We start from the raw sequence: 16459 nt of genomic DNA, 5'->3' as shown, positions 1-16459 counted from the left end.
GCCGAAATTATGTAGCCTCTACCATGGATTACTTAGAAACTTCTTCCAAACACTGCCATCCACAATCGAATTACTTGGGTTGCGGTAACGCTTGCCGATGGCAAGGTATCTTAAAACCTCCTAGCACGTCTTCCAAATTATAAGTAAGTCCATACGTGGTATATATTAAATTAAAAAAGACCGATTAAATACGTATATAATTCAGTTTGACAAAATTTTCTATAGAAATAGAATTTTAACAAAATTTTCTATAGAAATAAAATTTGGAAAAATTTTCTATACAAATAAAATTTTGACAAAATTTTCTATACAAATAAAATTTTGACAAAATTTTCTATACAAATAAAATGTTGACAAAATTTTTTTTAGAAATTAAGTTTTGGCAAAATTTTCTATAGAAATGAAATTTTAACAAAATTTTCTATAGAAGTAAAATTTAAAAAAAAAATCTATAGAAATAAAATGTTGGTAGATTATTTTTGGCTCGAGTGGCAACCATGATTATTAACCGATATGGACCAATGTTTGTGTGATTGGGGATCGGCTACACACAAAGAAAATTTCATTAAAATTGAGCCAACGAAAATTTTTCGTTGATAAAACGAAACATTTTCATTAATACAATGAAAAGATTCGATAATAGTACGAAACGTTACGTTGATGAACAGAAAATTCGTTATAATAACGAACATTTTCGTTGTATTAACGAATTTATTTCATTGACTCACTTTTAATGACACATTTCGTTAATATAACGAAAATTTTTCTATTAGTGTATATATAACTATAGACCGATATAGGCCAATTTTTGCATGGATGTTAGAGACCATATACTAACACCACGTTCCACTTTGAACCGGATCGGTTGAATTTTGCTCCTCCAAGAGGCTCCGGAGGTCAAATCTGGTTTATATGGGGGCTATATATAATTAAGGACCGATATGTACCAATTCTGACACGGTTGTTAGAGACCATATGCTAATACCATGTACCAAATTTCAGCCGGATCGGATTAAATTTGCTTCTCTTTGAGGCTCCGCAAGCCAAATCTGGCAATCGGTTTATATGGGGGCTATCTTTAATTATGGACCGATGTGGACCAATTTTTGCGTGGTTGTTAGAGACCATATACCATCGCCATGTACCAAATTTCAGCCGGATTGGATGAAATATGCTTCTCTTCGAGGCTCCGCAAACCTAATCTGAGGGTCCGTAAAAGTGGACCGATATGGCCCATTTGCAATACCATCCGACCTATATCAATAACAACTATGTGTACCAAGTTTCAAGTCCATAGCTTGTTTCGTTCGGAAGTTAACGTGATTTCAACAGACGGACGGACAGACGGACATGTTCAGATCGACTCAGAATTTCACCACGATCCAGAATATGTATACTTTATGGAGTCTCAGAGCAATATTTCGATGTGTTACAAACGGAATGACAAAGTTAATATATCCCCCATCCTATGGTGGAGGGTATAAAAAGGGTATCTATGCATGAAAGAAAATTCCTCAAAATTAAATCGTCTTTTTGTTGATTTTTTGTATTTTTACTTCAATAATTTATTTCAAAGATTTTTTTTACTTGAAACATAACATAATTTCTACTGGAAGTCGAATCGGAATTTGGTAATTTAAGTTGTCATTAACAATTTTACAGGAATTTGATAGCACATGATGAAAAAATTGAAGAAACGAATATATTATTATTTGTTTCCTATAATCAAGTACGCAAAACTCTTAACTTAAAAGAGAATTATGCCTCACAAGTATCTTTACTTCACTTCTCCGCTTCTCTGGCTCAGAATAAATATCAAAATCATTAGTCTAAAGACAAAAATTTTGGAACCGGGCATGGTTTTTTTTCAGTGTGCCTAGGAAAGGCAGGACAGTGGCAAGGGCAGTGTTCCTAGGTCTCATCATCCTCAAAACACGACCTATATGCACCATCCTCTGCTGTCCCTATTCGGCTCAGATGTACTCTCAATTGCAAGTTGCGAAGTCAAATTGGACCGATGTCTATATGGGGCCTATATCGAAACATGGACCAAAATATATCAAAATTGTCTGCAAGCAGGTCAAGATCTGAGATGATCTTGACCTGCTTGCAGACAAAAGACGAGTTTGTGCCAAACATCAGCACGATAGCTTCATTATTGAAGGCTTTAGCATAATTGAAACAGACAGACAGACAGACGGACATTGTCATTTCATCTTAGAATTTCTCCGTAATGGCAAACTTATTATAGCCCCCATCACAATACACTATTGTCGTGGGTATACAAATCGAAACAAAATGGTAACTAAAGTGATCCGGTCTTGTAACTACTTTAATCATTAGTATTTCTTCGGCTCAAATATCTTATTTCAGATATACAGTAAGCACTTTGGAATAGTAACCAGGAAATTTTAATGAACGCTATATCACAACTTTCCCATTACTAAAATAAAAACCTAACACCGTACCGTAAATATATAATGACAGTCATAAAATCCTACTTCCAAGTCACTGTTACCATGATTGCACATTGCAATGACTTGTTTGGTGGGATTATGGCCAAAACAGAACTTTTTGTAAGAGGTCAAAAGTTACGGTTAACAAAGGAAAAATGAAAAGTTTTGTTTATCAACGCCATAATCATCATCATCATTAAAGCAAGGAGCTTTAGAGTCCTCAACAGCATCATCATCATCATCACCGCCATCATTATCCAAACAAACGAAATGGAAAACGAAACTAAAAAAGGAAGAGTTTTTGATGTTGTTGCCCCTTTGTCGTCTTCATCACACACACCATCAATGTGGTTGCTGTTATCGTTGTCTCTTCTGATGTTGTTTTTTATGTTGTTGTTTTTTTTTCCTGAAGAGTCTCCTCCTCATAAAAAAGTGAAATTCGTTTCCTTAATGAGTTGCAGAATGCTGAATGTGTAACCAAGGGTTACTTGTCCACATTGCTTGTTGGCTGCTTGACTGGATAGCTATGTCGTCGACTATGATTGTGGCGTTTTGCCATTACCTTTGGTTGCACATACAGGAGTAGTTACCAACTTGATTTCATCAGAAGGAGTAGCGAAAAATAAAAAACAGCAGCAGTACTCGCGGCACGACATGCCACAATGACTGGAAAATTGTGTCATTATTGTTGAAAAGTTAATGAACTTTGCCAAACTAATTTTCCATAAGAAATGTCCAACATGCCAACATTTACGTTGGAATGTCATATAAAATGCAAATGAAAGTCATTTGATGAGAATCTCATCAAAAATGCAATATTTGTTGATACACGATGATTGTCATACAAATTTATTTATTTATTTAGGATTTATACAAAAGGTTAAACTCAAATTTTATTGCATATATATTATTAATGTAATATTTAATTTATTATAATTTCAATTCATTCAGGGTATAATAAACTTGGTTTATTTATATAGGTACTACATAGTAGGGGCTATCGGCGTGAAACCATAATATAATAGCCACACTATTAACCTTCACTGAAAGAAGAGCTTTCTTTTCTGAGGAACAACATTTTAGACAAACAAAGTTTTCTTTTGAAATATTGGTCTCAGACCCCATAAGGTATACAATGAAAACTCTCAGAAATGGGCACCCACGGTCGCATAATTTTTGTCCCCATTCGGGAGGTATCCAGTTATGAGAGGTAATTTGTTAATATAGCAAACTCTTACGACAATTGCCAGATTTTCAAAGAGTGCAACTTTAAGAGGATTCACTGTATATATTATTGAACGTGATGAAATTCTGAATCGGTCCAGTGATGTCCGTCTATCCATCTGTTTAAATCATGCTAAATTCTCAACGAAACAAGATATCGGCTTGAAACTTGATATATGTAAAGGGTGGTTAAATTGTAAGGGCCGATGTTGAATGTGAATCACACCTAAACGCAAAGTTTTTTTCCCAATTTTATTTGACATTTCTCTATTTCTGACTTACTCAATTTGAACCATAGAGAGAATCACACTCCAACAACGTGTTAAATGGTTCCAAGAAATGGCAACAGTGGATGATCAATTTTCGAAGAAAATCATCTTCAGTGATGAGGCACATTTTCACCTCAGTGGATTGGTCAATAAACAGAATTGCCGTATTTGGGCGAATGAGAATCCAAGAGTGATTGTCGAAAAACCAATGCGGTTTATGGGCTGGCGGCATCATCGGGCCGTATTTTTCCAAAATGAGGCCGGTCAGGCAGTTACTGCGAATGGTGTTCGCTATCGTGAGATGATAACGAACTTTTTATGGCCCGAATTGGAAGATATGATGTGGACGATATGTGGTTTCAGCAGGACGGTCCCACTTGCCACACAGCTAATGAAACAATGGCTCTTTTGCGCAACAAATTCAATGGCCGTGTTATCTCACGTAATGGCCATGTCAATTGGCCGTCAAGATCATGTGATTTGACATCGTTGGACTTTTTTCTTTGGGATTATTCGAAAGAAAAGGTGTACGTCGATAAGCCAGCAACAATTCAAGAGCTAAAGGATGAGATAATTCGGCACATTAACGGCATAGAACCTCCATTATGCCTCAGCGTCATCGAAAATTTGGACCATCGGATGAAGGTGTGCCACCGAGGTCGCGGCGCCCATTAGGCCGGTATTTTGTTCCATACATAATTGAATAATACCAACATATCATAATAAAATAAAATTACAATAATTTCCTAAATAGTTTGTGTTTTATTCAAAATCAACATCGGCCCTTGAAATTTTAACCACCCTTTAGTTGTTTTCAATGTAAGTCCTATAAACTCATGCCAAGATTTGACTTCAAATAAATTTACGTGATACTGGATATGTCTTCTAATAACCATTATATATGGCCCTCCTAGAACCCGTTCTCCAGGTTTAGGGAATTTCATCCGATCCGGTTGAAATTTGGTGGACGATGGCAGTATAATTATACAAAAATTTGTCCATATCAGTTCATAATAATATATGGATCCCCTTTTAAACAGATCTCAGATAAATCTCAAATCTCAGATAATTCCGTAGGATATGCCTGTATATGCTATTTAATATTCATACGAAAATTAATACTTCTATGTAGCAATAATATAATCGTGCCATCAGATTTGACTTCTTGTTTGCTGTTTTAGCAAAAACAAGTATATAGGGACTTAAGTTCGGCCGGGCCGAATCTTAAATACCCACCACCATGAATCAAATAATATAATAGTTTTCTTTGAAAACTCTTCTTCGGGTTACTTGAAAATGTATCGAATTGCAGGTGGTTTTGGTGACAGATACTCCGCTAAGCCAACATGCACACAAAAAATTTTTTTCTGGTTCAATCACAAAATTAATTTTTTAATTGAAATGTCTTCAATCACCATATTCGGCACACTTATTTATGAACCCAAAAAACCTCTAGATTTTTGAATTTCAGGCGAATCGAATATAAATTCGGATGTCTAGACGCTCAAGAAGTCAACTTGGAAGATCTAGCTACATGGGGGCCATATCCAAATGTGGACCGAATCACTCCATATTCGCCACACCTATTTATGAACCAAAATACCTCAAAATATTTAATTTCAGGCAAAACGGATAAAAATTACGATGTCTAGAAGTCCAAGAAATAAAATCGGGAGATTGCTCTATATGGGAGGTATATCAAAATATGGGTCGATACGCACCATATTCGCCGTGCTTATGTGTAGAACCAAAATACATGTAGATTTTGAATTTCAGACAAATTGGATAACAATTGTGGTGTCTAGAAGCCCAAGAATTAAAATCAAGAGATCGGTCTATATAAGGGCTATATTAAAATGTGGACCGAATCACACTTATTAACGCTCCCAAACTAGAGGTGTGCACATGAGTAATAGTTTACTTTCGTCACGCACACTCACGAATAACTTTATGATTAATTTACCTTACCGAAGTGTCTGAAAATATGAGCATTATTAAAATCGAGAGTGTTATTAAACTCTTAACATCCCAGGTGTCACTAAAATTGTAATTGAATTTAACTCTTAAGCGTTTTATGTTGGTGAGCAGGAATATTTTCGTGTGTGTAATTCGTTACTCACGCACACTCACGAAGATCTTATTATTTTCGTGACTCACGCTCACGCACGACATTTTGGTTTGTTAATCACGCTCACGCACACTCACGCTGTTGTCATGAACGTGACTCACGAGTCACGCACAAATCACGAAAATTTTCGTGAGTCACGACAATTTCATGTCACGTGCACATCTCTATTCCAAACTATCTCTCTTTGAAATTCAGGCCAATCGGATAAAAATTGAGATGTCTAGACGCTGAAGATCCCATATGTGGGGTTGGTTTGTATGCGGACTATATCCAAATCGAATGGATTGGTAGAGTTAGGGATGGTTTGGTAGATTTTGCAAAATATTCCTCTCCAGCTAGGAGATTCTTCATAAATAGAAATAAAATTTTGACAAAATGTTCTAGAGAAATAAAATTTTGACAAAATTTTCTATAGAAGTAAAATTTTCTAAAGAAATAAAATTTTGACAAAATTTTCTAAAATTTAAATGTTGACGAAATTTTTTATGGAAATAGAGTAGTGACGAACTTTTCTAGAGAAATAAAATAGTGACAACATTTTCTACGGAAATAAAATTTTGATAAAAATTTTCTATAGAAATCTAATTTTGACAAAATTTTCTATAGAAATAAAATTTTGACAATATTTTCTATAGAAATAAATTTTTGGACAAAATTTTCTATAGTAATAAAATTTTGGCATTTTCTGAGAAAATAAAACGTTTTCAAAATTTTCTATAAGCATAAACATTTAGATATTGCAAAATATTCATCTCCAACTTTTCTATTGAAATCAAATTTTGACAAAATTTTATATAGAAATCAAATTTTAACAAAATATTCTATTGAAATAAACTTTTGACAAAATCTTCTATAGAAATAAAATTTTCTATATAAATAAAATGTTGACAACATTTTCTATAGAAATAAAACTTTCACAAAACTTTCTGTAGAAACAAATCTTTTACAAAATTTTCTATAGAAATAAAATTTAAGAAAATTTTCTACAGAAATAAAATTTTGAGGAAATTCCCTATGAGAAAAAAAACGCATATACGAATAAAATTTGATTTTTTTACTGACTTTCTAATATCTATTATTTACTATAGTATACAAATCGCTGAATTCATAAAATCAAAATATTCAAAGTTAATGTCCATATTTTTGCTAAAACTTACATCCAGTGAACGTCTTTCAGCGGAGCTACAGTAATTAATTTTATTTTGGTAAACTCTCAGTAATTACAATTGTTGCATCCATAAAAAAAAATAGTTTCAAGTGTTTATACGGCAATAATTACTAATTATTATTTATAGTATTATGAAATTAACTCCGAACCATAAATATAAAAAACAAAGCCAAAATGGCTTTTATCAGGGTTTACCGCTTGGTTTTTTTTATACCCTCCACCATAGGATGGGGGGTATATTAACATTCCGTTTGTAACACATCGAAATATTGCTCTAAGACCCATAAAGTATATATATTCTGGGTCGTGGTGAAATTCTGAGTCGATCTGAGCATGTCCGTCCGTCCGTCCGTCTGTTGAAATCACGCTAACTTCCGAACGAAACAAGCTATCGACTTGAAACTTGGCACAAGTAGTTGTTATTTATGTAGGGCGGATGGTATTGCAAATGGGCCATATCGGTCCACTTTTACGTATAGCCTCCATATAAACGGACCCCCATATTTGGCTTGCGGAGCCTCTAAGAGAAGCAAATTTCATTCGATCCGGCTGAAATTTGGTACATGGTGTTAGTATATGGTCTCTAATGACCATGCAAAAATTGGTCATTAGAGACCGATTTGGTTTGCGGAGCCTCTACATGATGCTGGTATATGGTCTCTAACAATCATGCAAAAATTGGTCCACATCGGTCCATGATTATATATAGCCCCCATATAAACCGATCCCCAGATTTGGCTTACGGAGCCTCAAAGAGAAGCAAATTTCATCCGATCTGGCTGAAATTTGTTACATGATGTTGGTATATGGTCTCTAACAACCATGCAAAAATTGGTCCACATCGGTCCATAATTATATATAGCGCACATATAAACTGATCCCCAGATTTGGGTTGCGGAGCCTCTAAGAGAAGCAAATTTCATCCGCTCCGGCGGAAATTTAGTACATGGTATTGGTATATGGTCTCTAGCAACCGTGCAAAAATTGGTCCATATCGGTCCATAATTATATGACCTCCGGAGCCTCTTGGAGGAGCAAAATTCATCCGATCCGGTTCAAATTAGGAACGTGGTGTTAGTATATGGTCGCTAACAACCATACCAAAATTGGTCCAATCACACAAAACTTGAAACTAGAGCCAAAAATAATCTACCAAAATTTTATTTCTATAGAAAATTTTGTCAATATTTTATTTCTAGCGAAAATTTTGTTAAAATTTTATTCGGTTCATAATAAAATTTTCATCATTGTCAAAATTTTATTTCTATAGAAAATTTTGTTAAAATTTTATTCGGTTCATAATCATGGTTGGCACTCGAGCCAAAAATAATCTACCAAGATTTTATTTCTATAGAAAATTATGTCAAAAGTTTATTTCTATAGAAAATTTTGTTAAAATTTTATTTCTGTAGACATTTTTGTCAAAATTTTCTTTCTATAGAAAATTTTGTGAAAATTTTTATTTCTATAGAAAATTTTGTGAAAATTTTATTTCTATAGAAAATTTTGTTAAAATTTTATTTCTATAGAAAATTTTGTCAAAATTTTGTGTCTACTTTGTCATACTGAATTATATACGTATTGGATCGATCTTTTTCGATTTAATATATACCACGTATGGACTTACATACAATTTAGAAGATGGTGTTAGGAGGTTTTAAGATACCTTGCCATCGGCAAGCGTTACCGCAACTTAACTGCCACTTGTGGGTGGCAGTGTTTAGAAGAAGTTTCTATGCAATCCATGGTGGAGGGTACATAAGATTCGGCCTGGCCGAACTTACGGCCGTATATACTTGTTTTTTTTTTTTTTTTTTTTAATTTAATTTCCAGTAATTTTAAGTTTCTATTGACAATGTGTCATTCTATAAACTTACCTGAATTAGGAAACATAACGCGATTGTAAGAGATAAATTTTTAAATCTCATCTTTTATCCGTATTGTAAAAAAATCTGAAAAATAACGAAAAACAAAATTTAAATAAGTTTATATGTGGCAGTAAGTAAGTAATAATATAGAGAAAAAAATTTCAGTATATTCTTTGCAAAGAAATTTGTCTTTAAAATATCGACTTCGGACTATATAAAGAATGCAAGACATTGTCAAAACATCTTGGCTTTTGAATTTCTACAGGGTTTTGAATATCTTTGAAACTTTCAAACTTTTATCACAAAAGGCCAGTTCTAAAATCAAGTTTTCAAAGCAAATTCTTATAGATCTGGGCCCAATTAATGTAGGTTCTCAAAACTATTTTTTTTTTCTACAGGCTACTAGTACAAGTAAGCAAGTATATACAGCACTATGTTCGGCCGGGCCGAATCTTAAATACCCACCACCATGAACCAAATATTAGGGTTTACTTTGAAATTTCAGGAGGGCTTGAGGACTTGAGGACACTTCCCGAAGATAAATTTAAAGATTTCACCTATGAGAACTATATCAGATTCTGAATTTATAAGAACCATGTTTGTTTGAGTTTTAGATGAATCATTAACATCTGTTGTAAGTGTGCAAGAAAATTATAAAATAATCTGAAAATTTTACATTGAGTTTGAAGCAATTTTCATGATCAGTGCGCCTTCTACACCCTCAAGAAGTGAAGTCGGTCTATACGGAGGCATTACCAAAAGGACCGATAAAAACTTAATCCGATACACGTTTTTGTGGGCCTAAAATACCAGAATATTTACAATTTCAGGCAAATCAGATAAAAACTACGGTTTCTAGAAACCCAAGGAGTTAAAGCGGGAGATCGTTCTTTTGGGGGCTATACTAAAATATGGACCGATACTCACCGTTTTCGGCACACCTCTTTATGACCCGAAAATACTTCTAGATTTCCAATTTCAGGCAAATAGGATAAAAGCTACGGTTTCTATAAGCCCAAGACCCCAAATCGGGAGGTCGGTTTATATGGGACCATACCAAAACATAGACCGATACTCACAATTTTTGGCACACGTATTTGTGGTCCTACAGTACCTGTAGATTTCCAATTTCAGGTAAATTGAATAAAAACTGCGGTTTCTATAAGCCCAAGAAGTAAAATCGGGAGATCGGTCTATATGAGGGCTATACCAAAATATGGACCGATACTTACAACTTTTGGCACACGTATTTGTGGTCCTACAATACCTCTAGATTTCCAATTTCAGGTAAATTGAATAAAAACTGCGGTTTCTATAAGTCCAAGACCCCAAATCGGGAGGTCGGTTTATATGGGACCATACCAAAACATGGACCGATGCTCACCATTTTTAGCACACCTCTTTACGGTTCTAAAGTACCTCTCGATTTCCAATTTCAGGTAAACTGGATAAAAATTGCGGTTTCTATAAGCCCAAGAAGTAAAATCGGGAGATCGGTCTATATGGGGGCTATACCAAAATATGGACCGATACTCACAATTTTTGGCGCACGTATTTATGGTCCTACAATACCTCTAGATTTCCAATTTCAGGTAAATTGAATAAAAACTGCGGTTTCTATAAGCCCAAGAAGTAAAATCGGGAGATCGGTCTATATGGGGACTATACCAAAACATGGACCGATACTCACCACTTTTGGCACACCTCTTTATGGTCATAAAATACCTCTAGATTTCAAATTTCAGGCAAATTGGATAAAAACTACGATTTCTATAAGCCCAAGACCCAAAATCGGGAGGTCGGTTTATATGGGGAATATATCAAAACCTGGACCGATATAGCCCATCTTCGAACTTGACATGCCTGCAGACAAAAGACGAGCTTGTGCAAAATTTCAGCACGATTGATTCATTATTAAAGAGTGATTACAACAGACAGACAGACGGAGAGATGGGCATCGTTATATCGTCTTAGAATTTCTCCCTGATCAAGAATATATATACTGTATATAGTCGGAAATCGATATTTCGATGTGTTACAAACGGAATGACAAACTTATTATACACCCGTCACCATTCTATGGTGGTGGGTATAAAAAAGAAGAAAAAATAAGTTTTTAACATTACGTTTATATCGGTAGTGAAAGGACTAAAGCCATCGCGCTCAAGTTGTCTCAGATTTGCTTTATAAGCCATTTAAGTTCTTGATCGGTTTATATCGAGGAGTATATACATATATAATTATGAACCGACAAAGATCAATTTTTGAATTGTTTGTTAAAAAAAAGAAATATTTACGTGGTATTAAAGATTATGCAACCAAAATATTAGGATGCACAATTTACACAATTTTAAGGACAAATTTCATTAAAATAATTAAAATTTTAATTAAAAGAATGTTAATAATCTTTGCCTCAATTTTTTTTTATTAAATTTAGGATACTAATTTTGGAAAATTGTGTCCCTCCATTAAAATTGTATGTCCTTGAACTAAGTCAAATTTTGTTTAAAGTAAAGAAACACATTTTTAATTTAGAAAAATTGACCTTAAATTAACTGAAATATTGAATATTTAAATTTAAAATAAAAACGCTTCAAATATAGTAGGCTAAGAATTATTTTGTGGTTATTGTATGGTTGGTTTAAAGTTTTGTTGGAATTAAGAAAACATTTTTTTTACTTTAAAGTATCTTTTATAATTGGATTTTTTTGCACATGAATAGCTTTATTAATATATCGGAAAAAGAGAATGACAATTCCATAAATGTAATTTTATTGATATTAGATTTAAAGCTACATAGGTCCCTAACAAATGCCTTTATTTTGAAGAAGCCGCATCTTTGGTTTTTAAAGGCATCCTTACTTCAATTCTTTGCTACTTTGGCTCGGAATCAATATAAAAATAATTAGTATAAAGACAAAATCTTGGGGACCCGTGCATAATTTAGACCCTCCACCACAAAATGTCCAAGATAATTTAACTTTCATTTAAATGAAAATGTGCCCATCATTAACACTTTCTTGCTGGTGTTTACTTGCTACTTTAGATACGATAACATTTCTAAATTTCAATTTAAACATGACCATGACTATCCTATTAATTACCCGAGATATCATGGGATAATAGGTAATATACCCAATGGTCATAATTGGTGTGTGTGATAATTTGGCTGCTCAACTTTTCCCTCTGGGGGCAATTGATGTGGTTTATCTGTCCGCCTCTTCTTCTTATCGCAGCTACATTTATTCATTGCCCATCGCCTTCAATCAGATTTTGAATTTAATTTTTTTTTATTTGAGAGAATAGCTGTAAGCCTTAGGCACTTCAACAAGCAAGTCTTTTCCCAAAGACAAGTTATGAAAAAAGCCAAACATGTGTAAATATCTGCCACTTGCTTGTCTTCTTCCCTTTGTTATTTGATGGGAATTATTAACGGATGATTTCACTTTTTTTTGCAAATATGACCCATCGGTCATTGTTTCGATTACTGATATCCACTGCTAATAATGGTAATGGTAATCAAGGAATGCCACAATGAAGGTAGGCTTGGTCATTGGCTTTAAATCCTTTACCAGAATTGATGGTCATATGGAATAAAAGCTTACCATCATCTTTAAATATTAACATACTCGATAATTTGTTTAGTAGGGTGGGTCGTTTTCAATTGGTGAAAGTTGCAATAAATTGAGATCTTTGAAAAAGGAGCTAAACAATTTTCGTTATCAGCAAGTTTTCATAGGGGAAATTTAATGATGGAAATAGGTTGCCTACTTTTTGGGCTCGCTAACGAAAGCTGCGCCTTTGACAGCCTATGGGATAAGATTGAGCCAATACTATAGAAATGGGCACTCGCCAGTCTTGAAACATGCAGGGTACCAGGTGACAGTTCATTTTATTGTTCACAAGCTTGCAAACGAGTTTGATCTATTGCATTCAGAAATAAATTTATTCGTAATGGAATTCTAGCGTGATAGTGTGATTGCTATATAATTGGCTGGAAAACCACAAATAGCTTTCGTTAGAGCCCAAAAAGTGGACCCAAATTAAGATAACAATACCAGAAATGATTCGAAAAGTGGAGGTCAGATTTAATCGAAGTCCATGGCGCAATAGTAGCAAATCTTGCTCGTAAGCTGGACATATCGTGAGAAATGATGTAACACATATTGAAAAAAGCTTGTAGTAATGCCATTGAATTTCCAAAATTTTGACAAAATTTTCTAAAGAAATAAAATTTTGACAAAAATTTTCTATAGAAATAAAATTTTGACAAAATTTTCTATAGAAATATAATTTCGACAAAAATTTCTATAGAAATAAAATTTTGACAAAAATTTCAATAGAAATAAAAAATTAAATTTTAACAAAATTTTCTATAGAAATAAAATTTTGAAAATATTTTCTATAGAAATAAAATTATGACGAAATGTTTTTGGAAATAAAATAAAAAAAATAGAAATACAATTTTGACTAAATTTTCTATAGAAATAAAATTTTAACAAAATTTCCTATAGAAATAAAATTTTGACAAAATTTTCTATAGAAATAAAATTTTTAAAAAATATTCTATAGAAATAAAATTTTGATAAAATTTTCTATAGAAATAAAATTTTGACAAAATTTTCTATAGAAATAAAATTTTGACAAAATTTTCTATAGAAATATTTTTTTTTTAAATATTATATAGAAATAAAATTTTGACAAAATTTTCTATAGAAATAAAATTTTGATAAAATTTTCTATAGAAATAAAAATTTGATAAATTTTAACAAAATTTTCTATAGAAATAAAATTTTGACAAAATTTTCTTTAGAAATAAAATTTTGACAAAATTTTCTATAGAAATAAAATTTTTACAAAATATTCTATAGAAATAAAATTTTCTATAGAAACAAAATTTTGACAAAATTTTCTACAGAAATAAAATTTTGACAAAATTTTCTTTTGAAATAAAACTTTGACAAAATTTTCTATAGAAATAAAATTTTAACAAAAATTTCTATAAAAATACATTTTTTAAAAAATATTATATAGAAATAAAATTTTGATAAAATTTTCTATAGAAATAAAATTTTGACAAAATTTTCTATAGAAATAAAATTTTGACAAAATTTTCTCTAGAAATAAAATTTTGACAAAATTTTCTATAGAAATAAAAAAATATAATTTAAACAAAATTTCCTATAGAAATAAAATTTTGATAACATTTTCTATAGAAATAAAATTTTGAAAACATTTTCTATAGAAATAAAATTATGACGAAATTTTTTTGGAAATAAAAGTAAAAAAAAATAGAAATAATATTTTGACTAAATTTTCTATAGAAATAAAATATTAACAAAATTTTCTATAGAAATAAAATTTTGACAATTTTTTTTTTAGAAATAAAATTTTTACAAAATATTCTATAGAAAAAAAATTTTGATAAAATTTTCTATAGAAATAAAATGTTTACAAAATATTCTATAGAAATAAAATTTTCTATAGAAATAAAATTTTGACAAAAATTTCTATAAAAATAAATTTTTTTAAAAATATTATATAGAAATAAAATTTTGATAAAATTTTCTATAGAAATAAAATTTTGACAAAATTTTCTATAGAAATAAAATTTTGACAAAATTTTCTTTAGAAATAAAATTTTGATAAAATGTCCTATAGAAATAAAATTTTGACAAAATTTTCTCTAGAAATAAAAATTTGACAAAAATTTCTATAGAAATAAAAAAATATAATTTAAACAAAATTTCCTATAGAAATAAAATTTTGAAAACATTTAATATAGAAATAAAATTATGACGAAATTTTTTTTGGAAATAAAATTAAAAAAAAAATAGAAATTTAAATTAAAATTTTCTATAGAAATAAAATTTTAACAAAATTTCCTATAGAAATAAAATTTTGACAAAATTTTCTATAGAAATAAAATTTTTACAAAATATTCTATAGAAGTAAAATTTTGATAAAATATTCTATTGAAATAAAATTTTAACAAAATTTCCTATAGAAATAAAATTTTGACTAAATTTTCTATAGAAATCAAATTTTGACAAAATTTTCTTTAGAAATAAAATTTTGACAAAATTTTCTATAGAAATAAAATTTTGCCAAAATTTTCTATAAAAACAATTTTTTTAAAAAATATTATATAGAAATAAAAGATTAACAACATATTGTACAGAAATAAAATTTTGAAAAAAACTTTATATAGAAATAAATTTTTATTTATTATTTTTTTTTTGGTAGAAATAAAATTATGACAAAATTTTCTATAGAATTAAATTTTAATAAAATTTTTAATAAAAATAAAATTTTTACAAAATATATTACAGGAGTAAAATTTTGACAAAATTTTCTATAGAAATCAAAATTTTTGACAAAATTTTCCATAGAAATAAAATTGTGACAAAATTTTCTATAGAAATAAAATTTTGACAAAGTTTTCTGGAGAAATACAATTTTGACAATATATACTTCAAATAAAATTTGGTAAAATATTCTATAGAAATAAAATTTTTAAAAATTATCTAGCATCTAGATCAAGGTTCTATTCCAATAAAATTAAAATTTAACACAAGCCTATCTATCCAGATTGATTTCGATTCAGAACCAGTCTGTAGACAAAAAACGTAAATTGTATTAAAAATGCTGATATCACTACGTTATCACAAAAATGTGTAAATGTTTTTCAAACTCAAGAACATTTATTAGACATAATTTTTTTTTGTTCATTTCACGCTGCTCAATTAATTCTGTAGATGGTCGAAAAGGAAATGTTGCCTAAAAAGATAAAAGTTACTCTTAAAATATAAAATAGAAAAGTTATTACACATTAAATAAAATCTGTAGGAAAACAAAACTGCATTACTAATAAGAATAATAAGACTATTGGGGTCATATAATACAAAAAACATTTGGTAACTTAAAATAAATATTTTCCAACAATAAAAGTGGTGTCATTGAAGTTAATTGTAAAAATTCCCATAAACATTGACTTTGCAAATTTTTGCAGTATTTTTTTTTTACTACACCTTAAAATTATCCACAATTTAAAGAGCGCAAAAAATTGTATATTGCTTTGAATATTTGAAAATGAGAGAAAAAAATCATAAATTACTTAAAATTATTAGCATTACAATTCACATATGCTAGTTCAATAAACTATGCAACAATTTTGTGGTTAGACAACGATGCAACCGCGAACAGATGTGAACTTCATAAACTGCAAAAAATAATGAAATGTGTGAAAGTAATAATTTCCCTTTTTTACTCTGATCTACCATCAGCAAATATTTTGAGTTGCAAATGTAAAAACCGAACGGAGAAAATAGAAAATGCCAACAATG

At 30.7% G+C, this 16459-nt stretch overlaps 1 protein-coding gene across 2 annotated transcripts in view; it reads right to left on the bottom strand.

Moving 5' to 3' along the window:
* dy (transmembrane protein dusky) overlaps positions 1-16459 on the bottom strand; it is an 87634-nt gene that overhangs the window by 51017 nt on the left and 20158 nt on the right. For both annotated transcript variants that reach the window (XM_075299983.1, XM_075299984.1), the window contains exon 2: positions 9123-9197. In XM_075299983.1, coding sequence (XP_075156098.1) covers positions 9123-9173 — 51 coding nt within the window. In that variant the 5' untranslated portion in view covers positions 9174-9197. The remainder of the gene's footprint in view (positions 1-9122; positions 9198-16459) is intronic.

This window comes from Haematobia irritans, chromosome 3 (assembly GCF_050003625.1).
Source record: "Haematobia irritans isolate KBUSLIRL chromosome 3, ASM5000362v1, whole genome shotgun sequence".
NCBI lineage: Eukaryota > Metazoa > Arthropoda > Insecta > Diptera > Muscidae > Haematobia > Haematobia irritans.
This window is presented reverse-complemented; position numbering and strand designations above follow the sequence as displayed.